Source organism: Aspergillus sclerotioniger, assembly GCF_003184525.1.
Source record: "Aspergillus sclerotioniger CBS 115572 chromosome Unknown BO94scaffold_9, whole genome shotgun sequence".
Taxonomy (NCBI): domain Eukaryota; kingdom Fungi; phylum Ascomycota; class Eurotiomycetes; order Eurotiales; family Aspergillaceae; genus Aspergillus; species Aspergillus sclerotioniger.
Window position 1 is genome coordinate 947,709 of NW_020290999.1, and position 21,781 is coordinate 969,489.

Genomic DNA, 21,781 nt, shown 5'->3' on the forward strand with positions numbered 1-21,781 from the left:
GGTCCCCAACGTAAGGGCCACCCACCAGGCTAATCGCTTTATTTCGGAGATTGCAAACATGGTACGACATTGGTTTCCCGTGCCACGCCATCGGGGAGTCTGTTTCACTCTGACTCGCGATCACTGGCAGGCCCTGTGGATCCTGTTATCAATGTATCGGGACCGGACCGGCCCTAATATACACTACTTTCCCTGGCGCCATCCTGGACCCACCACCACCACTCCGTTAGAATTTGCCAGGATTATTACGCGATCCACTGGTGTACAACCGTACAGTACAATTACACTCTGGCCGTGAGTTGAATTGTTCAGTCTATGCCAGTGAGGCTTCTAGTATCGTCGTGTGTGCGCCGTACGAGGCACCCCTGGCCGACCAGGACGGACTCTTCTAGTGCTTCCTGCAAGGCGACTATTCCCTAAGTCCATGTATACCTACCACTCTGATCAGAGGCTGCTGGTGTAGATACGGTTATCCTCGCTATCCAGCCAGTATAAGTTAGACTCTTCCTGTGCCTAGGCTCTTCCAAAGCCGTAACCCGAAGGAGAGGCTAGGTACATGTTTGCCCCGGGCCATGCAGGATCTCGGCGTCCCATTCAATGATCCCTGCTGCAGCTGTTAGACCAGGAGCCGTTCATGCCCCGGTACATGGACGGAGGTACTATAAGGCGACCGTTTCTTTCCACGTGGTCGCCGTCGTGAGAAATCCCAGAGTTGATTCTGCGTAGCAGCCGGACGCTTTCATTCTTTATCCTTCCCCCACGCTCGTTTCTTTCCTCTTGTTTTGTCTTATGATTTGTTCCTTTCTGTTTCTTCTCTCCTTCTCAGTCCACCGGCCAGGTTGGCAGCGCCGCCATGACGGAAAGTCCGTCCGATGTCCCTAATAAAGGTCCTCTCTTCGTCAAGGTGACCGCAGTGCTGACTTGCATTGCGTTCGTCTTGGTGGCCTATCGACTACTATGGAAGGGTTATATCAAGAGCACGTTCTCGGCGGACGATATCATCATCTCGTTCTCCATGGTATGCACCCCGGCCACGTTTATTGGGCTTGACTCACCATATCTAGGCCGTGCAAATTGTGAACACCGTGATGGGTGACTTGGGTATGTGGATTGTGCCAATTCGCATCCCCCATGCTAACCTTGACTCGCTAGCCTGCCACTTCGCGTTTGGTCGACACAAGGCCGATATTGTCAAAACCGGCGGCAACGTTGTTCTAGCCCTGAAGGTGAGCGATCCAGAACCCAACCATCCGACCAGACCCTAATTCGCGTCACAGTATTTCTGGCTCTTCCAGATCCTCTACAAACTCGTCCTCTGCCTCAACAAACTCTCCTTCTTGGCCTTCTATCTCCGCATCTTTCCCAACCGCACATTCCGCCTCATCTGCTGGATCACCATCTCGCTCGTCCTGACCAGCACATTCGGCTTCGTCATCGCCACCATCTTCCAATGCATCCCTGTCCGCGCCAGCTGGTACAAACACATCCCGAAGAAATGCGTCAGTAATGCTAGCTTCCGCTGGTCGTGGGCGGGCTACAATACGCTGATGGACATCTGGGTGTGTCTGATGCCGCTACCTGTACTGGCACAGCTGCACCTCGACCGCATCCGGAAGGTTGGGGTCATGTTGGTGTTCGGCATGGGGCTGTTTGTGTGCGTCACGAGTATTATTCGCATGTGGGCTATGGAGGCCAGTACTAAGACGACGGATCCGACATGGGGATCATTTGATGCGCTCATGTGGAGTGCCATCGAGGCCAGCACGGGAATTATCTGTGCGTGTTTGCCATTCCTGAAGCATCCGATTCAAAAGATGCTGCCTGGGTGGTTTGTGTCCCTGTCGAACGGGTCCCGAAAGAGTCGGAGCCGTACCCGGCCGGGATATCATATGAGTCGGTTGGGGTCTCGGTCGGGCAATCACACAGGGGATAATTGGGGAATGAGTCGGGGCGAGGGGGAGAGGGAGGTGGAGGTGGATGGGGATGCGGATGCGGATGCAGAGAGTCTGGGGAGTGAGGGGCCGATTGCGAAGAACCAGATCATGGTGAAGACGGGTATTACGATGCGCAGTGAAATGGTGTATCCGAAATGAGATATCTTCTTCTGATCCTTTAGTCTCTGTTCCTCTCCCCTTCCCGTTGGATTTCGACTGGTGGTTTCTGGTTGATCCTTCGCTCTTGGCTTCTGACTCTTGGCTCTTGGCAGTTGGAATGAGGGCTGGCAAATGGTCCAGCCATGGAATGCCGAGTCTGCGGTGGATCTCTTAGGGAGGGTCAAGCCTTGAGGATGTCAGTGGCTGCGCGCCTCAACTAGCCTCCCGCTAGCCACCCGATGCTTATCTCGACAGCCCTGGCCTAGTCCTATTTAGGGTGTCCCCCGAGATGACCGGATTCCTCAGGCTGCGGCTGTCAGTTAACATCACCGCTTTTGTTCTGCCGCCCACTTGCCGCACCCATCAAATTGACAAATTCATCGAGGGGCAGAAACCAGCAAACACTGGTCTCCTATCGAGTCCTTGTTCTTCGATGGCATTTTACGTCTTCTGCGTAGAGATCATGTCTCACAATGACTGCAACATTTTCACGTATGCAGAGATGGGCCGATGTGAGGGAACCAGAGAGATGCAGGGCGACTCGCACGAATTGCTGTCTGGCTCCGGGCGGTGACCTCATCGGGCTCGGCAGCAAGTAAATCCGACCGCCCAGTTGCCGCCGTAGCCCCCGTTTTGTGACCAGCTCACGGCCATTTTTTCCCTGCGCGTGGCTCCATGCTGGCCATCTACCAAAACACCCCCGAAGACCTATAGAGGTGGGTTACCCCATGTTCCCGACGAATTCATGCTGACTACAGGCCCGCCCGTTCAGAATCGCAATCATGGCACCGACTGCCCCCCGTCGCCCTCCGAGACCCGGTTCCGAGCCCGAGTTCCCTACTGTCGCAGATATCATCCGCCAAGCGTCCCAAACCTCTCCGCATCCTGTGAATATGCCTCCCCCGGGAAGCCCGCCTGCCAGCTACCGATCCAGCACGCCTCCAATCCCCCCACCGCCGATCCCCAGGGACCAGCCTGATCCCTACATCATCGGCTCCACCTATCCATCCATCAAGGACGCTTGTGAAACGCTGCTGCAATATACGGTGGCTCGCGGCCTCTCCTACCATATCCTCACCCGGGAGAAAAGGCGATTCAGGGCCATCTGCAGGGACAAGAGATGTCCGTTTCGCCTGCGATTCTCTCTGACCAAGGACGGACATGTCAAGACGACTGTGTCGATCCCACATCGCTGTTCCCCTTCGACTCACACGCATTGGAGGTCGGCATCATCCGTTCGTTACCTGCAACCAACGTACCAGGAACTCTACAACAATGACTCGTCCCTACAACCCAAGGCCTTACGGGCGGCAGAGATGGCCCAGGGGAACAATGTCACCTACATGCAGGCCTGGCGGACCCTTAAAGCTGCCCACAAAGCGGCCTACGAGAATGATGTGAGATCGTTTCAAAAGCTTCCTGCATACCTACGCCGCATGGCTGATGCCGATCGCTCGGGGTATTATCGACTCGAGACTTCTGCAGGGGCATTCAATCGCTTATTTATGGCACCGGGTCCAACAGTGGAGGCTTTTCAACACTGCCAGCCGTTTATCGCGGTGGATGCGACGCCTTGGAAGAATCGCTGGGAACTGGTCCTTATGGTTGCCGCCACCTTTGACTCGAACCACCAGATACTGCCTCTGGCTTATGGAATTGCAGGGGAGCAATCCAAAGACAACTGGCTGTTTTTCTTCAAGTACCTCAAAGAAGCATTCCCTGGCATGGATGACCCCTCGGTCACCATCATGAGTGACCACTCCACGGGCCTTGAAACAGTAATTCCAGAGGTATTACCCAAGTCATGTCACTGCCATTGTCCTCAACACATCCAAACCAGTCTGCATGATCGGAAAGCCCCGCAGCGCGTCCAGGAACTCTTCACAAAGGCAATGCAAACTCCTCATGGCGAAGAATGTGGTCAGCTGATACGCCATATCCGGAACATCGATGCTGCCTCGGCCGATTACATTACCAGCATTCCGGCGACAGCGTGGGCTCGTCATGCCGTCCCCAACCCTCGATTTGGCCACGCCACCTCGAAGGTGCTTGAACCGCTTAGTGCCACCTGGATGTATGATCTGCGTGAACGTCCCCTCCTGGAAGCATTGAAACAGATGTATATGGATCTATCGCAGCAATTCTACAAGTGTCGAACCCAAGAGATGATCCATTCCATCGAGTTCACCGATTATGCGCAGCAGATTCTAAATCAGGAGGCGGGACATGCGCGATTCTACCAGGTTATCATCAGTTCTGACTCCCTCTTCCAGGTCAGCCGTGAAGGCCGATCGAGACAGGTTGACCTGAGTCGGTCGACCTGCACCTGTACAGACTTTCAAGAATACCAGCTCCCCTGCCGACACGCTATAGCCGCGATCCACGCCGTGGGCCGTCAGATTAGTAGTTTCGTTCATCCCCGATATCTCCAGGAGTCGTATAGGTCCACCTACAAGGCGGTATTCATGCCCGTCAATGATGACTTTCTCACCGACGATCCGGACTGCGGACCGTGTTATCTGCGGCAGGAGAAGGGTAGCAATGGCAAGCCTCGGCGGGTTCACGGGGATAGATTATTCACGAGACAAAGTAAGTGTTCTGCATGTGGTCAAGACGGTCATTATCGGAGTAGTAGAGATTGTCCCCTTAAGGGATCTAATCCGACCGCTGTTGAAACGGTGGAGAAACCAGGAAAGGCCTGGATGCATACTCCGGGTGGGTTTACCGAGGAGACTGTCCCTGGTTCGGGCGAGTCTTCTTCGGAAAATGAAGACCTCATCCGGTTTGAGAGGGATCTGGAGGAGGCTGCCGCGGAGCAATGCAGAGGAAATGGTACCTGAGTGCAGCAGATAGCCAAAGTAGTATCATGTAAAGAATAAAATGAATCGCATACAATGAACACATAAACCACACCCACTGAATAAAAGAAAGGGGGTCATCCCCGCAATTCAACCATGGCACTCATCCACATACTACAGTAATACAAAACGAACCAAAGGGGCATGCGGGTGAAATGCAAGTGGCGAATGAACCAGAAAATTGTTCATTGTTTCCAACAACCAGCATGTTAGCTCAGGGGAAGAGCGCCGGGCTCATAACCCGGAGGTCCCTGGATCGAAACCAGGACATGCTATACACATTATTTTTTTCCACTTTATATGTGGTGCATACAATCCGGCGTTCTTGTTCATGTTTACTTATTTTTATACATTTGATGGTGTTCCCTAAACTACTAAATCGTTGTACGGGTTAGGACCGACCACCTTGTCGTAGCTCATTTCCTTAGGAGGCGACACGACGCGTCGAGGTTTTGGCTATCCCCGCAGTATTTCTTTTCCTTCATGACCTAATGATTTTTATTTACTTGGTGACATTGTGATAGTGTGAATGTCATTAGCCTTCGGGTTTTCGACTTACCTGTCCCCTGCGGTAATCGTTATGGTTATGGTTGTGGTTAGTAGCTTGGATAATCGGGATGTCCACTTCATTGAGGTGTAACCGCAAGAGCTATATTTCTGTGTTTGGGCTGTCTGACGTTGGATATAGTCTATTGTGAAACTATGCTCACGGAGATCTATATGCATGGGTTTAAAGATCCATGTAGCCGTCGACCAATCAACAGACTGCAGAGTCCCGGAATATATATTCGAATTAGTATATGACTGTACATTATAACCACGATATACTTGGATAAATCACGAAAAGGAATCGCTCATATAGAAGAGTTCTTTCTATGGGGGAATGATTGAAAGACCAATGTTCAGAATCACCTATGAGCATTATTCGATATCAGCAGTACTACTACGGCAAAGGAATAGGGAAAGAGAGTGATTAGTTCATAGTTAGTAGGTACTATAGTACATGATTGTACTTGTGACATGTCATGTTGAGAATAGTGTTATGCGCAATGGATCAAGAAATGAGGATCAGTGGTTGAGCCGATGAATCAAGGAGTTGCTTAGTTCCTATCCCCTCAGGACTCATTTCATTCTCCATCCAGACACAAAAGCACAACATCGCTACAAACCCCAAACTCAGAACCAGGTCATATTCAATACAAAGTATCATCATACATATAAACCTACGACGCACACGAGCTTTTTGAAGACACGACATTGCCTTCCAAATCCAACCCCCTCCCTAGATGCGTCTCAGCCCCAAACCCCTCATCCATACCCGGCCACAACACCCTCCGGGTGAAATACGCCCATACATGAAGCGAAAAACACCCCAGCCATAACGCCACTTGAATAATCGTCGCCGCACTCCCCACCCACCGAATTGGTTCCGAGGCTAATAAATCCCCAATCTTGATCGTTGCCAAAGCAAACCCCGTATTGGGGAACACAGTCGCCCACCACGTGATATCAAACTTCCATTCATGACACGCAGCGAAGATACTCAGCCAGCCGAGCATCCACAGGAAGAACGAGAAAATCCACATGAAGATGGAGAGGAAGATGGTGAGGATGAGGAGGACTTCTGCGGTGTTGACGTGTGCTGCTAAGGGGATGTAATAGGATGGGAACTTTTCCGTGGCGATCTCAGCCATGCCCATTAACGCGACGGCGGTGAAAGCGGGGGGTCCGATGGCGATGAACATTTGAGGTCTACGACGCATAGGTGGAAGGCCGTGGTGGTGGAGGTTGTAGAAGTATTCGGCGAGGATGAAGAGGGAGATCATGAAGCCGAAGCCTTGGAGGGTGGTGCCGGCGATGAGGATCGGGGTGGCGAAGTGGGGGGTTGGGGGGCGGCGAGGAGGGAGGCGGTGGTGCCGCCGAGCATGGCGGGGAAAGATGGGAGGAGGCGGACGAGGCAGAAGGGTTGGTGAGAGGCCATGCGGGTGTGATATAGATGCCAGTTGAGGCCGATGGCCAGGGAGATGGCTATGGCGGTGTAGATCCAGAAGAGAACCAGTTGGACGTATTTGAGCCAGTCTCCGCAGGCGGGAATGCCGTAGCATTCGATTCCGAAGAGGATGGTGGCGAAGCCTAGGGCTGCGGTGGGGATGAGGTAGGCTTCTTCGGGGTCGTTGAAGGTTTCTGTGAAGGCTGGGGGGTTTCGACGGAATCGGGTGATGAGAGAGGACCAGATGGCCGTGTAGGTGACGATGTCGAGGATGAAGAAGATTTTCCCGATGATTAAAAGTCCTGGAAATTGATGGGGGGTGTTGTACAGTAGGGTACCGATGCTTCCGGTGCTCATGGAGATGGAGAACCAGCCCCAGGAGACTCGACAGATTCGGTCGACAAATGGCATGCCGGTGACGACTCCATTGGGTGTAGGCATGTTAGAATGATGAGAGCAGAGTGGGAAAATGGCAATGGACGGGAATAGGAGCAGAACAAGGACGCTGTAGGCAGATAAAGAAAGCGAAGGCGACGGCTAGACCGGATTCTGTGGAGTGGAGGCCAGGGGTATGGGGCCCCGTATGTTGGTCTACGTCGAAATGCCGACTATCCGGAACGGTCTGGGGTCTCCTGATGCATTCTCACGGTCCAGAGTTGGTTGCTATATGTGCATCGGTTGGTTCAGACCAGCGAGGTTTAGAGCCAGGACTTGAAGGTCCCCAGACATATACCCATTGACAGTAGTACCAAGCGTGAAGTTGAGCCTCACGAGAATGCAGGGTTGCCGTTCAAAAATACACTGGTTGCGCAGGGATCACCTCGAGCAACTGAATTGCCACGTTGGATGTGTTTAACAATACACAAATCTATTGCCACCGACCCGGGAACGCATCACGTATGCAGGTAGTGTACCTTGCTGAAATGATGCTAGGTCGGTATTTGCGAGTGATACGTAGCCTCATCCCTACCTAGTTGGGTGGCAGTTCCAAGGTTGAAACGAGGCGAGGCTAGTTGGCCTGCCGAAACAATCCGAGAGGTGGAAGAACTGCGCCATAAAATGCAGATGCGACATTTTCATACTTACCAGAAGGTGATATCATGTCAGATCCTATATTTGGCCGGCCCTGATTTCTTGGGAAATGACCGGAGAAGAAAAGCTCCGAGTCTCACCGACTACCAGGCAACCCGGACTTGAACATGTCCGAAGTATACCAATTGCCTCATTGGCCACAAGTAAGTATAACCCAGTCGCCACTTGACCCAAACCATACCATGTCCACGATGGTACCATGCCTGCAGCCCAGAAAGCACTAACTTGTTCCTCTACTCAGAACCTACAGAATCACCTATTTCCACGGATGGATCTGTCCCGAGGTATCATGCCGCACCACTGATTTAAATACTTCTACCGATAGAAATGTATGAGAATGCGGAGGATGACTCTTCCGCATACAATCCCGATCAAAAGCCACAGCCTCGTTTCCTGTTAACTTGCTGCAAACAGCCACTATTCCGAGTATCGGTGCTTTCCATCCCGAGCAACCCCAAGGCACCGAGAATGTCGAGGTTTTACATCATAACCAGTCGTCGGATTTGACCATCTCCGCGGAACTTGAGATCGAGTCTGGTCTTCGGCGGATATCGGCTATGCAGCCTGCTGACAACCCAAATATCCAATGACGATACCGGCAATGGACTTCGGTCACTTGTACACATCATGTTTTGCGCAGGCACTGTCGGACTTGTTGGAAGCCGATTCAGGGTAACCGTGATATGAGACTACGTCGTATACAGGTCAACAGGTCGATTTGATATATCTATAAATCTTAGTGATCCCTGACTAGAAAGGGAAGCTTCTACTTGATCTATATCAATAATACCATCCATTGAAATCCATTCCATTTACATACCCCCTATTGAACAATATCTGTATTGATTCCACGTATCTACACAACCATGGCTCCCTCCACCAACGATTCTCCTGTGGGCATCACCACATCTCCATTCACCTGCAAAGTAGGCATCAACGGTTTCGGCCGGATAGGTACACCATCACTCCCCTAATATCACAACCCAACCACTCACCATCCCAGGTCGCAATGTCCTCCGCGCATCCCTCCTCCGATCCGACATCCAAGTCGTCGCCATCAACCACACATGCCTCACAGTAGACGACCTAAACTACCTCATCCGCTACGACTCCTCCATGGGCGCCCTCGACGAGACAACGTCCATCCAAATCATCTCCGACAATCTCATCACCATAAACGACACCCCCATCACACTGACCTCAGAACGCGACCTCGAAAACCTCAAATGGGATACCCTAGGCGTCGAATACGTCCTCGAATGCACGGGCAAGTTTACCAAACAGAACCTCGCCATGGATCATATTGTCTACGGACAGGCCAAACGGGTCCTCATCTCCGCACCCTCCTCGGACTCGCCGACCTTCGTCTACGGCGTGAACTCGGACGTGTATCGTCCCACTGACGACAACAGGATTATTTCCAATGCAAGCTGTACTACGAACTGCGTGACACCGGTGTTGAAGGTGCTGAATGAGAATTTTGGTATCGTGCAGGGTTTCCTGACGACGGTTCATGCGGCGACTCGTTCCCAGCAGGTGTTGGATGGGTATAGTCAGAAGAATCGGCGGCTTGGTGCATCCCCCTGTTCTATATGGTCTATACTTGGAAGCTAATTTGTTGGTGCCTAGGTCGCGGCGTCTTCAACAATATCATCCCTACTACCACTGGCGCAGCGAAGGCCATTGCTTCAGTGCTTCCTGAGCTAAGTGGAAAGGTGACTGGCGTGTCGATCCGGGTGCCCACGTAAGTTCACTCTACTACTCATCTTTCTACCCATCCCTGTATACTAACACTAAGATGATACGATACACCACAGACCCAACGTCTCAATGATCGACCTAACAATCAGCACCGAGAAGCCAACCTCAATCTCCGAAATCATTTCAGCCTTCCGAATAGCATCCAAATCCAGCATGGCTGGTGTATTGAGAGTCACGGATGAAGAACTCGTGAGTACGGACTATAATGGAAGTCCGTATAGTGCTATTATTGATGCGCCGGCGTGTGCGGAGCTGAATTCTCAGGTATGCATGCTCTATAGTGAATATGAATGGTGGATGCTGATTCGATCAATGCATAGTTCTTTAAGATCATGGCGTGGTATGATAATGAGTGGGGGTATTCGAATCGGTTGCTGGATTTGGCGGTTCATGTGCATGCTGTTCAGAATGGGGTTTGATGGGATGGATTGGGGTGCTTTGTTAGGTTGTTGTGTGATAGAACTGAGAGTGAAAACTGGGATGGTTCTTTTCTTTAATATAAGATGCTATTAAAAAGCCTCCGGTGGGGACTTCTAGCCCCGGATGAATGGACATGGTAGATTTACTTAGAAGGGAGTGGTAGGACTCGGGACAATTGGCAGTGGTGAATCATCTAGCTATTTCTTACTACGAGATATCATACATAGTAAAGCAACCAAAGAATAGACACAATAGGTCCCCAAGGACACCAGACACCAGACACCATATCCTGTTCCCAGCTATGATGTCACACAACCATATACATATCCAAAACCACCACCGTGATCTTCCTCAGCACGCACCCCACGCTCTCCCTCAACAGTCCCAACCTCTATCACATCCAAACCTCCAGAATCACCAACCTCCCACCCTAACCCATCAAACAACAACCCCATCCACCGAGTCGAATTCAACACTGACCCATCACACACCAACGAATCTGGCCTTACTCCAGCACTAATCTCCTTCCACAGAGGCAGGTACTGCATCAGCTCAGCCGACGACTTCAAAACTTGATGTCAGATTTCTCGTCTCTTAGGCGGTGGTGCAGGTCTACCTGGAGACATTATGAGACGTTGGCGCATGGGTTTTTGCAGATGGCGTCGTGGAGTGAGGCGGTTGGCGGTGAAATTGGAAAGGGGATGTGGTGAGTAGGGTATGATGTGGAATGTAAATATTGAATACATGTTTTTCTGCGTATATTAATAACTGTAAGATGGGCAGCTGGGACGAGTAGTAAGTCTGATCCTCACTCTGTAACAGCAAGGGGTTATCGGCATAGCCCTAAGTTGTCTTTTCCCTCGCAGCCCGCCCAAGACTCATGCCCACTTCCACATCAACCGCAATCGCATTCTTACTCGCTTTGAGTATATCCTCATCAAACTGAATCCGTCCCTGCTGAAACGCCACAATAATCGACGACCCTCCAAACTGAAAGATTCCCAACTCATCCCCCTTCTCTATCCTCGCTCCTGGTTTCTGAAACTCGGAATGAATCCTATACAGATCAGCCAACCCCTTCCCAATCCAATCCAACCCAACGTAGAGCAACACCCACCTAACAGTCCCCACCTGCGCCGCCCCAATCGCCACAAACAGCACCTCCCCAAACTCCTCCGTCTCAATCACCACATAATCCCTCGCATTCCTAGTCAAAATATCCACCCGACTCCGCAACGCAATCGGATCCACCTCATAATAATCCCCCGGCATACTTCTAAACACCTTAATCGTGCCAGAAACCGGACTATGATAACGATGATAATCCTGCGGCGACAATCGAAAGCTGGCCACGGGACCATTGGCAAATTTCGGCCCGAGCTGCTTATCCATGACCAGATTCGTCATGGAGAAATCATTCCCCTTGATCCAGATTTTCTTGCTCTCGGAGACGGCTTCGTATGCGACGACGCGCGAGTCCGCGACTACCACTGCTGTGGTGGGGTCGTCTGGGAGGTAGATGGGTCGGGAGCCGGGTTTGTGGGCCCGGATGAAGAAGTCTTCGAATGTGGAATAGCTGGTTATGTCGGAGGGGGTGAAGTCGTTCATGTTGATGTGGTAGAAGTCGACGAAGGCTTTGATGCGGGTGCGGGAGGAGGGGGTGGCTTCTTCTTTTCCTGTACGGTTTGGGTAAGGGTTATGCATTTGGGTTGGGGTGTGAGGGGGTGTGGGATACCTTCTTCAACTGCAGCGTGGTGTAAGTAAAGACGCATTAGGTGGGTGGTATCTAGCCATTCGGTTAATGGGTTGAATAGGAGGATCAGCTTCATTTTCTTCCATAATGGCTGTTGCTCTCGCATTTGTTTTCCCGTCTGGTTGCTGTGAGTAACCGTGTCTGTATTCCGGTTTCAGGGCTTACCTTGCGCTCGATGGTGATCCATCCTACTTCGCGATTTTGGACCTAGGTGATCGCATCAGCGAGGTTCCTCCGGGTTGACGACAGGGCAGACCATCTTGGCCCAGGATAGCAGATAGTCTGCTATCCAGTGCAGAAATGCGAGAATAAACATTTTAGTGATTTGATTATTGGCATGGAATTGAGTGTTGCGAGGGCAAAGTGATGAGAAGAGAAAATGCAGAGGGTCAAGTGGCATGACGTCAACGTGACGGGCTCCACCATCGCGGGAGTAACCCTCATTCAACTTCACTGGACTGAGTATTTTCACTTGGTATCATTATTTAATCATTATAAAGGGGTACACAGTTACACCTCCACTCCTCTCTCCTCCACCACAAACTCATCCCTCCCCGAATCCAACCTCACCCTCGCCCCAACCGGCAACGTCAACAACGGACTCGTATGTCCAAAATCCACATTCATCAGGATAGGAATCTCCACGTGTTTCTCCCTCCCCACAATCGTATCAAACACCTCCGTAATCACATCAGCCAACTGATCCTGCATCTCATCATCATACTTATACCCCCGTCCAACAACCAATCCCTGAATCTGCTGCAACACCCCCGACAACGCCAAATCGACCAGGGAACTGCGAAACTCGCCCACCGAGTACGGCTGCGCTAGATTATTCCCCATCGCGGACTCAAGGAACATGATCTTGTCGGCCCAGGATGCAGGCGCGTAGGGTGTCCCTTGGAGTCGCACCACGCAGGATACCGTTCCGCCGTAGAGACGGCCGGTGGAGTTGCCAGGACGGAGCCAGCGCCATGATGGGCTGGATGTGAGTTCGCGGGGTGTGGTGGATTCGTCGTTACCGTAGAGAAAGGCGCTGTGGTCGGTTGTGCAGATGGTGGAGCGGGGGAGGGGCCCGATGGGAGTGTTAGTTGTGGGGGTTAGGACGTGGAGGAAGTGATCGATGGTGAATTGGATTGGGTTGGGGTAGTCTGATAGATCGGTTAAGATGCTAGGGCCGTAGAATGTGCGCAGGCCGGTACGGGATTCGATGGCGTAGTGCAGGAAGGTGGTGTCGCTGTAGCCGAGGAAGATCTTGGGGTTGGATCGGATGAGGTCGTAGTCGAGGAAGGGGAGCATTTCGTTGGCGTGGGCGCCGCCGATGGTGCAGATTATGGCGCGGATGGAGGGGTCTCGGAAGGCTGTGTGGAGTTCTTCGCATCGTGTGCGGATGGATTCGGTGATGGTTGTCGTGGGTGGGAGGCTGGTGTAGATGATCTTGATGGTGAAGCCGAGGGATTCGAGGAATGTTTTGCCGCGCGCGAGGGATCGGGGGAGGAGATCGTTCAGACGTGCGGAGGGGGATATGAAGGCGATGGTGTCGCCTTTTTGGAGGGCTTTGGGGAGGATGGTTGATGGCATGGTGCAGTACAAGAGAGTATACGGAGTAGGGCAAGTGGGGCGGAGCATACAGTAGGAGTGATAAGGGAAGTAGATGTATTATGGCAGCTGAGATCTACCATGTCTTATATACTCGATGCGGGAAGCCTGTCAAAAAAGAGAATGAATCATAAATGCAAACACATGCGACCAAACAATTTGGCTTTGGATGGATGGCTGATCCTGAATGAATCCTGTCAGGCCTCAAACTAAGCTTGATTGGACCGCGGGGATTTGCATTGTTTGGCAACGCGGCAATTGTCTAGTTTGCCTGGTTTGTTGTTGTTGCAGTATGATTTGAACCGAGGTGCTTTCCATTTCTAGTTAAATCGGACTTGGCATTGACTGTCTCACGTGATGTTACCGTGCATTGATCATGTGACCCAGATAAATTGCCCATTCACTAGGAGTTAGGGAGAACTAAGAAATTGGTATTCGGTGGTAGCTGAGAGATTGTAATTAAAAGATGGTAGGACTGCTGGAAATCCGGAACATGTGGTTATTTCAGTCAGACAGTTGGGATGTATAAGTCATGCGACAGTGGTGTGTATAGTATCTAGCCGCTTCTTGAAAACGATAATTACCCAAGAAGGCTATTGGTAAGTTAGGAAGAAATGTGAAAGATACAATTCTTCCCATTTGGTTTTCTTTTGTTATTAGTTTCAGTGGTTAAGAACAGTGGCCAGAAAGTGACAATGTAGGAATGGTTGCCTCCTTCTCTTAATAAGTACCAATCCCCAGCCCAAGGCATTGCGAAGAGCTTTTTTCCACCAAGGCATCAAATAAATTTTGCAATCACATTACTACCTATGCGTATGCAACCTGTTCACCTGACGGTCAATCAGAGAGCATCAATTCAACACCAGCCGGAGGAGAAAGTCCTCAAGATCCTCCTCTCTCGATGATTCTTGGTAATGCTGATGCCTGCGGTGAAAGTGATCAACCTTCAATAAGCGAAACCGAGAATCACGGGGATGTCTTTATCCAACGAACGATCATTCCAATCATGAAACACACGACTTATTTGGCCTGCTATATAGCAGCTCGTATTGATACGATGTTTGGTAGGGATTCCTGTAATTTCACAATCTGCTTGTCTTGATCTTCAGGGACACAGTTGATCTTGATTGTTTCCTCTTCGTCTCGTCTGAAGATACTCTAGTGTAAAGTCACCCAGGCTTTTGTCGAGTAAGCGGAGAGACATGTCCCACAGCATGTATAGTTCATATAGGTCGATGTGATATTCACGTGATAATCTTGATCATTTCATGTTTTCGTATTGCAACACAGCACTGCCCTTGAAGCGGGTCTTCACTGTAACAAAAGCTCGTTTCTTGTGATATTCGTCGATGGAATTGATGATTCAAACCCAATCATCCCCGGATGTGGCTGAGATGATGGGAATGTCCATCTGAGAATGGCTTCGTTGAACGCATATTCGATTAACGACATGATGATATGTAGGGATATCCAGGGGTGATAGAGTGGATGTGTCTGTGAGGATTTGGGATCTCACATGGCTCAGCCCGTGATTACCTAAGTAAGCTTAGAGTACAGATAGCCGAGTTGGTAACTCTTTCATATCAATAGTAGGATCATGACTTGAAGAACACTGAATCAGATCCCGGATGGGCAGAGTACGCTTTATATATTCGACTATTGATCATGACAATGGGAAGGTTCCTCACAATAGGAGGGCAGATTCCTGCTTTTAGGAACATCTCACCAAAGCTAACTTGATATTCCTATAAATTCGGCCCAAAGTGTAGGAGGTGGCAGATAAGTGCGGGATGGTCGACTACAGACACGGGATCTCGCAGTAAGCTATCCTAGAATGTGTGAGTCCGAATACCTCTCTGCTGGTACAACCTATGGGCATGCAGTGTCACAGATGGCGAAAGCAATAAATCGCACTGGAATATAGAGACTCCTGTAGGGGGCGGCCCGACAAGTTACACCCGAGGCCTCTGTGCGTCATGCTTACCAGCTATTTAATCAGCAGGTCTCTCGGTCAGAGATTTATTCACTCTGTCTCTCTGCAGCCTTGTTATTCCGTGGACCCTATACCCAGCGATTGGTTCAACCTCACCTCCTGCAAGGAACCTTATTCGGAACCATGTCACTTGTACCTGGATTTCTCCTTCGAGGAGCCCGATCGAACTACCGCATTCTCCGCACAATGACAGGGGATAACACACACATCTCCACCATTTTTAAAGCTGCAGTTGTTCCACATGAAAACGCTCGCCAGCTCCCTGATGCCCCCAACTGGTATGTCCATAAGCCTAATCCAGATTCCAGACTAACTGCCACAGGGCCATAATCAAAGTAGCTGATGCCAAATCCATGAAGTGCATGACCCGTGAACAACAGGTATATCACTTTCCAGGTGTCGCCTCGGCTGAGTGCTTCCGCAAGATGTACGATGTGATCGATGACAGTACTTGGCTTTGGAATGGTTGGACACTACTCTCGCAGACGTGAGATACCAGCCCGACCAAGATACAGACGCCCTCATTATGTCGTTCCTCCGGGCGACGTTGACCAGTTGCGTTGTTCTAGAAAGTCATCAGCACGTCAACACAGGCATCACATCTACCATCTTAGAGTGGACAGCCGCTAATCCCCTCCCAGAATTTAAACCCTCCAACATCCTTATCTCAAATCTCAACACCGACTCTATCATTACCAAAGTTGACGACCTAGGCCTCGGTACACTTTTCTAATCCCTTCTAGAAATCATACCCTTACTAATAGCTGTGTAGTAGTTCCATCGAACTCCTTTCGCGAATGCCAGCCCTTCGCCATGCGCGCCCCCGAAGTCTACTTAGGTGCACCCTGCACTGAGCCATCACAGGTCTGGGCAATTGCCGCGATGATACTTGAATGGGTTAAGCCTGACGTGTTAGGCGCGAAAGGCTGCCCTTATCCCTTGATCAATGATTCGTGGTCCATGGCAAAGATTAAGCAGCTCTTCCCTTAGTGGGATCTTCCGCGTCCAGAAGATGTGGATGATCCTATTTTTAAAGAACAGGTAGATGCTGCTAGATGACTTGGTAAGGTGGCACCAGACCTGGGAACCATCTCTCCGTTTGATAAGGAGACACGCAAGGTGGAAATGCCGCAGGAACTAAGAGATCTTCTTCGGTACATGATGGTTCTTCATCCGGAGAAAAGGCCATCGGCCATGCATGTGCTCGCGTCAAAGGAGTTCCGAGATTTTGAAAGATTTGTGGGTAGTTGGTTTGGTTAAGATAAAGAGGCAGGTGTATACTAAGGGGTGATATATGCACAGGTCTTCTCTCAATTACTTAGCTGGTTTCTTATTATTTTATTAGCCTCTCAACTCACCGTTCGAACCCGCGTCATCATCAACGCTAAGCATCAAAATAAATTGACAATAGAACGGAGTTCTATTTTTCTATTCATCTTGATGTGTCACTGGAAGTATACGACAGGAGTTAGGTTTCGGCTGGTTCCTTGACGATAATCCAGAATGTATCATCCCATAGTAACTCTCGATCGAACAATAAAGTTATACATCAAGCAGAGTATCCACGGGTCTGATATATAGCCAATAGCATCAAACACCCCAGCACACTGCAATCTATGATTGGATACAAGCCACGTGACTAACCACTATGGACTCTCTCATGCATTTTTCCAACAATCTCCCCTCAACATACCAGTCCAACCCACCCCATTGAAGACCCTCCACACCATGCCCCCCACCGCACCTCCGACACCAAAAAAGCGGACCCCCATCCCCCCAAAAATGGGACCCCGAGCGCTACAAATTCGACGACCACTATATTCAAAGGAGCCCAAATCACCACGCTAACAGGGCCGGAGAACTTTGCCCAGTGGCAGAGCGACATCGAGATGCACCTCTGCCTCGAAGGCGTCGGACATCTTGTCGTCGGAACCGAGGAGCCTCCCAATGATCCCGGACTCACCCCGACATCTCTGGACCACGTCCAAGCCTTCAGGAACTGGAAGCGGTTAGACCTGCTGATCTGTTGGGAGATTAGAGCAACGCTTGCAGAACATATCCAAGTTGGTCTAGATAGGTCAATGGGTTGTCGGGAGTTGTATAGCTATTTGGTGAAGCAGTATCGTCCCGAAGGAAGTGTTTGGATCAGTGCCTTTGTAAGGCAATTTCAGGGGTTGAAGCTCGAGGACTTTGAGTCAGTGAGGGCATACGCGTACCGATTTACGTATTTGCAGCGACAGCTGAGAACAGCGCATGAGGATGCGGTTCTGCCGCAGTGGTATGTCAATGCGTTGTTTTTGGATGGGCTTACGCATGAGTATCGGGATTTAAGGGTGGGTCTTGAGATGGATGATAGGGTTACGAATCCTGTTGATACGATGTCTTGGATTCAACTCACCGAGATGGCGGGTAAGGTTGAAGAGACATTGCGGAGGAATAAAAGGGGGTTGTGATGTGGGTTTTATGTGAATTTGTTCAGTGTTATTGTAGGTGTGGAGTCTGTTGTTAATGGGGGACGTGTGTGTCATCCAAAGACCATGATGTGGTGGAAGATGGTGGCGGAAGGAATGGACTTGGAGAAGACATGGGAGTTCTGGTGATAGAGGGATAATCAAAGCCTGGTATATTATCAAACACACAGACTAAGTTGGTAAAATAATGTAGGCTTTCTGCTTGGAAAGCGGCTTGTGGAGAAAATACGTCTATTAAGGATTGACTTCCATCTCCAGAGACTAAATGCATTGACATTACAATGGTTTTATTCTCACGAATAGTTAGAGGGCAATGTTAAGCAAGTTCATCGTTACTTGACGAGCCTTTGGTTCACAGGATGATGAAACCCCTAAAACCACACCCATCTAGAAAGGCTGCTCTGGTATCTGTAACTTTCCTACCCTAAGAATGCCTGCCAGGTCTATGGAAAAAGGAGTGTTAGTGACCTTTTGACTGAGGCGTTTGATAAAAGTGATCTTCCTCTAGAATCCCCGAGTCCCTTTCTTGCGCCAGATTCTCTCAGCTACTACACAACGATTTGAAAACAACATAGAGTAGTTTCACATAATTTATAGATAACAAAGATACATCCGTTACTCCGTCAACTCAGGATTATCAGCAAGAGGCTAAACCCGGACAGCTCTGTAAGGTTCCTCCATAATCCGAAGCCCGTCGTACAAGTTCATCCCAATCCATCGTATCATCCGAGTTGATCGCCCGACCATTAGGGTCAATAATGAGCTTAAACCTCCAATAAGCATCACCCAAACCATCCAGAAAAATGGAATTCACCAACCACTGAGGCAGCGTCGACGACTCTCTAGCCGCAGTCATTCTTTCCCGTAGATTATCAAACCTCGCAGCATAAGCAATCACCGAGTGGAAGTCTTTCAGCTTCAAATCGCGTAATTCATTGAAGAATCGCCCCACCCAATAGCTTTCTTTCGGAGTGTATTTCTTCTTTACATGTTGATACATCTCCTGACAGTACATGAATCCGTCTAGCTCTGATTCAATGTAATTTGCAACCGTCTCTTTCACGATAAAACAGATCTTGGCGTCTGTTTACGCCCAGTATGCGTAGGCGTCTTCATGAGCCCGATACTCCGGACTATCCTTTCTGCCTTCGCTCCAGTTTGGCTCATCGGGAGCTTCCTCGGCGCCGGTGATGAGTTACCACACCCCATACATGCGGAACTAGATGCTGATGCGCAATTCCCACTCGGTGAAGTTTTCCGGTCCGCTCAACGTGGAGATTTTAGATACTTCGAATGCGTCATTAGAGAGCTGGTAGCGGTCGGGGTTCCATATTTTTTGTTTTGGGGGTTGGTTGGATTGTGATATTTTGGTGTCTGCGGTGCGTTGAGGGGGCATTGTATTGACGGGCTTAATGGTGGTTGGATGAATGCATCCATCCCGTCTGGAGAAATGCACTCCGCTCGGAATGTAGTCACGTGGTTTCTATCCAATCACAGATCGCGGTGGTTTGGAGCGTTTGATGCTATTGGCTATAGCTCGCTTGGTATATACAGTGTTTCTACTATTCGGTGGTGAGTTGTTATAGAGTGATGCATTCTGAAATTATTGTTGGAGGACTCATCGTTCGACTGTGGTTATATAATTCCAGTGACATATTAACGTGAATTGTGAAAAATAGGAATCCTGGAGAGAAGATACGGCGATGTGATACACGAAATGCATTGACATCGAATTGTACCACTTCCCAATAAACTAGAGAATTATGATTATAAAGTTTATCATTTCCCAATGAGCCCCTGTCTCTCTCTTAAAAAAACCTTTTGAAATCAAACCCATTATAACAATGGCGATTCTGCCACCTGCGGTGTTCAAATCATAGTCATGTCCGTTAGTTCTATAGACTCCGCAAGAAAAGCAAATCTGTGATGTTGATCAGTTATCCGGTCCAAGATACAGGAATCAATCAAGTCGAACATCATAACAACAAGAACACAACAAGGAAACTTACTATAATTCTCCTCCGAGGCCCACGCATCAACAGCATCCAATCCAGCTCTCTGACACAACGCATCCCTGTCATCGGCATCATACTTATGACTCTGCACCGCCAAGATACTTCTCCCAGCCGGGACAATCGCTCCACCTAGAGCCACCTCGCCAGAGGGCAAATAATACTGATTATGACTCCCATGCTCTGCATCCCATCGACCGGTAACACTCCACTTCTCAAGATCAAATGCCTCATATCCCAGGATATCATTGGCCCGTTCAAGCCCGTGTTTGATGAACCGACGATTCACACCCTCCGGATCATTATAAGCGGCCAGCACTCGTTCTGGATCTTTACATCCGTCTAATCCAAGCAAGAGAGATGTGTTCCTTCCGGACGCTTTGCCGACAAAGCTGGCTAGAAAGTCCGCGGCATCGGGACGCTGGAAGCTGCCTAGTGTTGAACCCAGGGAGATGATTGTTTTCGATCGTGATCGAATCTCAGGGAGCTGCATCCATTCCCGCCCATCATCGTAGGTTCCCAAGAGTCCGAAGCAGCGCACGTGGCTGAATGTACCAGGGGGCACCACGCCGAGGGTTCGTTCAAGCTCTTGGAAGGAGACGTCCAGTGCGAAGTAATCTACTTCTCGACCGAGTTCATCGAGGGCGTTTAGGAGGATTTTGACTTTACGGAGGTTGCTGATTGTTGCTTAGTTTGTTGGTATTGTGGTAGGGAATAGGGGGGCTTACCCGCTCCCTAATTCGACTAGCATGCTTCCTGATGGGATGTTCTTGGCAATTTGGTATTTGTATTTCTCGAGGAGACCAATTTCCTCGCTTGTGAGATAGTAGGATGGAGCGTAGGTTACATCTTCGAAGTATCGAAGACCTTTCTCGTCCCAGAGCAGTAGCTCGGGCATGGCGGCCTCTCCGTGACATGCATCATGGATGCAATCCTCGAGGGACTGACGTAGCTGGTTCTCTGACTTGTCGGTCCGGATGTCGATGATATTTGTTGCAACGAGTGGTGCGGGGACAGCTCGGGCCGGGATCTGAGGCTGTCTATTATGTAGCTGTGGAGTGACAATGCTTTCGAACATGTTGGGATGCTGTAGTGAACAATAACAGATCTATGAAGCGGTCTAACTTTGGTGCCTTGAGAATAATAGGGCATATGCGTCCGAAGCTGAGTACACCAGATCCTGGATTTATATCAGCAATATGGAGACACTGGCTTCCGAACGCGTTCATATCCGTGATGCAATTTGTCGGGGACATGGTCTGATCAAGATAAGGTTCGGCATTCCCGCAATGATTGGCACAATGAATGAAGTCATTGTTGAACCATGGATCGGCACAGTCTAGGCACTCCGCTCCCGTGCAAAAGTGGAGCCAGTCGTGACATAAGGTGGTAATTGCCAGTGTCATCCCGGCTACAACCTTGGTTTGGATTGAAGTCTAGATTGGACATGTTGATAAGCTCCCGATTGCGTCAGTCTGCCATGCTTCCATGAATTGGGTTTACAGGATGCTGTTCGACTGGCATCATTCTTGACGACATCGACACGATGGATTTTGAGATAGGACACTTCCAAACATCACGGGTGGTGACAAGGGAGGTCACGTTGAAACTGACATGACTCACGTAGTTCCAGACAGTCTGCAGGAGCGCTTCTGCAGGACTAAGTGGTTCAGTCGCCTATAGTCTGGTCTCTGCTCCGGGCTCTGGTGAGGTCGCAGTCCCTGGCGAAGTTCCCCATG

At 50.0% G+C, this 21,781-nt stretch overlaps 8 protein-coding genes and 1 non-coding gene across 9 annotated transcripts; 5 read left to right on the plus strand and 4 right to left on the minus strand.

Annotated features, from left to right (window-relative positions):
• Positions 1-853: 853 nt before the first annotated feature.
• BO94DRAFT_623020 (plasma membrane Pth11-like protein) lies at positions 854-2,093 on the plus strand (the record flags this gene model as incomplete). The annotated part of the gene is made up of 4 exons (XM_025617118.1): positions 854-1,018; positions 1,065-1,101; positions 1,153-1,226; positions 1,278-2,093. The coding sequence occupies 4 exons, from the start codon at positions 854-856 to the stop codon at positions 2,091-2,093; spliced, it is 1,092 nt and encodes a 363-aa protein (XP_025469324.1).
• A 3,061-nt stretch (positions 2,094-5,154) lies between these two features.
• Positions 5,155-5,226, plus strand: BO94DRAFT_t122. Its single transcript has one exon. It is a non-coding gene; the product is annotated as a tRNA-Met (tRNA).
• A 948-nt stretch (positions 5,227-6,174) lies between these two features.
• On the minus strand, positions 6,175-6,780 carry BO94DRAFT_623022 (uncharacterized protein; the record flags this gene model as incomplete). The annotated part of the gene is made up of 1 exon (XM_025617119.1): positions 6,175-6,780. One exon carries the CDS (start codon positions 6,775-6,777, stop codon positions 6,175-6,177), a length of 603 nt encoding a protein of 200 aa, XP_025469325.1.
• A 2,113-nt stretch (positions 6,781-8,893) lies between these two features.
• Positions 8,894-10,213, plus strand: BO94DRAFT_513883 (type I glyceraldehyde-3-phosphate dehydrogenase; the record flags this gene model as incomplete). Its single annotated transcript, XM_025609858.1, has 5 exons — positions 8,894-8,987; positions 9,037-9,606; positions 9,663-9,777; positions 9,851-10,058; positions 10,115-10,213. Exons 1-5 carry the CDS (start codon positions 8,900-8,902, stop codon positions 10,211-10,213), a joined length of 1,080 nt encoding a protein of 359 aa, XP_025469326.1. The 5' UTR covers positions 8,894-8,899.
• A 710-nt stretch (positions 10,214-10,923) lies between these two features.
• Positions 10,924-12,302, minus strand: BO94DRAFT_513886 (putative phosphatidylserine decarboxylase). Its single transcript, XM_025609859.1, has 5 exons — positions 12,224-12,302; positions 12,133-12,174; positions 11,950-12,085; positions 11,332-11,890; positions 10,924-11,271 (listed from the first exon to the last, which is right to left on the minus strand). Exons 1-5 carry the CDS (start codon positions 12,281-12,283, stop codon positions 11,058-11,060), a joined length of 1,011 nt encoding a protein of 336 aa, XP_025469327.1. The 5' UTR covers positions 12,284-12,302; the 3' UTR covers positions 10,924-11,057.
• A 175-nt stretch (positions 12,303-12,477) lies between these two features.
• On the minus strand, positions 12,478-13,548 carry BO94DRAFT_513889 (S66 family peptidase; the record flags this gene model as incomplete). The annotated part of the gene is made up of 2 exons (XM_025609860.1): positions 12,478-13,118; positions 13,170-13,548. 2 exons carry the CDS (start codon positions 13,546-13,548, stop codon positions 12,478-12,480), a joined length of 1,020 nt encoding a protein of 339 aa, XP_025469328.1.
• A 2,134-nt stretch (positions 13,549-15,682) lies between these two features.
• BO94DRAFT_555414 (uncharacterized protein) lies at positions 15,683-16,819 on the plus strand (the record flags this gene model as incomplete). The annotated part of the gene is made up of 7 exons (XM_025613793.1): positions 15,683-15,837; positions 15,882-16,006; positions 16,045-16,152; positions 16,201-16,278; positions 16,332-16,468; positions 16,550-16,600; positions 16,628-16,819. The coding sequence occupies 7 exons, from the start codon at positions 15,683-15,685 to the stop codon at positions 16,817-16,819; spliced, it is 846 nt and encodes a 281-aa protein (XP_025469329.1).
• A 629-nt stretch (positions 16,820-17,448) lies between these two features.
• BO94DRAFT_544961 (uncharacterized protein) lies at positions 17,449-18,012 on the plus strand (the record flags this gene model as incomplete). The annotated part of the gene is made up of 1 exon (XM_025613206.1): positions 17,449-18,012. One exon carries the CDS (start codon positions 17,449-17,451, stop codon positions 18,010-18,012), a length of 564 nt encoding a protein of 187 aa, XP_025469330.1.
• Positions 18,013-19,643: 1,631 nt separating this feature from the next.
• On the minus strand, positions 19,644-21,390 carry BO94DRAFT_397650 (class I SAM-dependent methyltransferase). Its single transcript, XM_025607377.1, has 3 exons — positions 20,771-21,390; positions 20,040-20,719; positions 19,644-19,951 (listed from the first exon to the last, which is right to left on the minus strand). Exons 1-3 carry the CDS (start codon positions 21,118-21,120, stop codon positions 19,926-19,928), a joined length of 1,056 nt encoding a protein of 351 aa, XP_025469331.1. The 5' UTR covers positions 21,121-21,390; the 3' UTR covers positions 19,644-19,925.
• Positions 21,391-21,781: the final 391 nt, after the last annotated feature.

What these genes read in the sequence shown, in the direction of transcription:
- BO94DRAFT_397650 (XM_025607377.1), bottom strand. Translation starts at nt 21,120, where the DNA reads ATGTTCGAAAGCATTGTCACTCCACAGCTACATAATAGACAGCCTCAG. An exon ending in CTAGTCGAATTAGGGAGCGG is followed by an intron (nt 20,720 to 20,770) that starts GTAAGCCCCCCT and finishes AGCAACAATCAG; the next exon opens with CAACCTCCGTAAAGTCAAAA. An exon ending in GGCCTCGGAGGAGAATTATA is followed by an intron (nt 19,952 to 20,039) that starts GTAAGTTTCCTT and finishes TCAACATCACAG; the next exon opens with ATTTGCTTTTCTTGCGGAGT.
- BO94DRAFT_513886 (XM_025609859.1), bottom strand. Translation starts at nt 12,283, where the DNA reads ATGTTTATTCTCGCATTTCTGCACTGGATAGCAGACTATCTGCTATCC. An exon ending in TGCTATCCTGGGCCAAGATG is followed by an intron (nt 12,175 to 12,223) that starts GTCTGCCCTGTC and finishes GCGATCACCTAG; the next exon opens with GTCCAAAATCGCGAAGTAGG. An exon ending in CCACGCTGCAGTTGAAGAAG is followed by an intron (nt 11,891 to 11,949) that starts GTATCCCACACC and finishes CAAACCGTACAG; the next exon opens with GAAAAGAAGAAGCCACCCCC.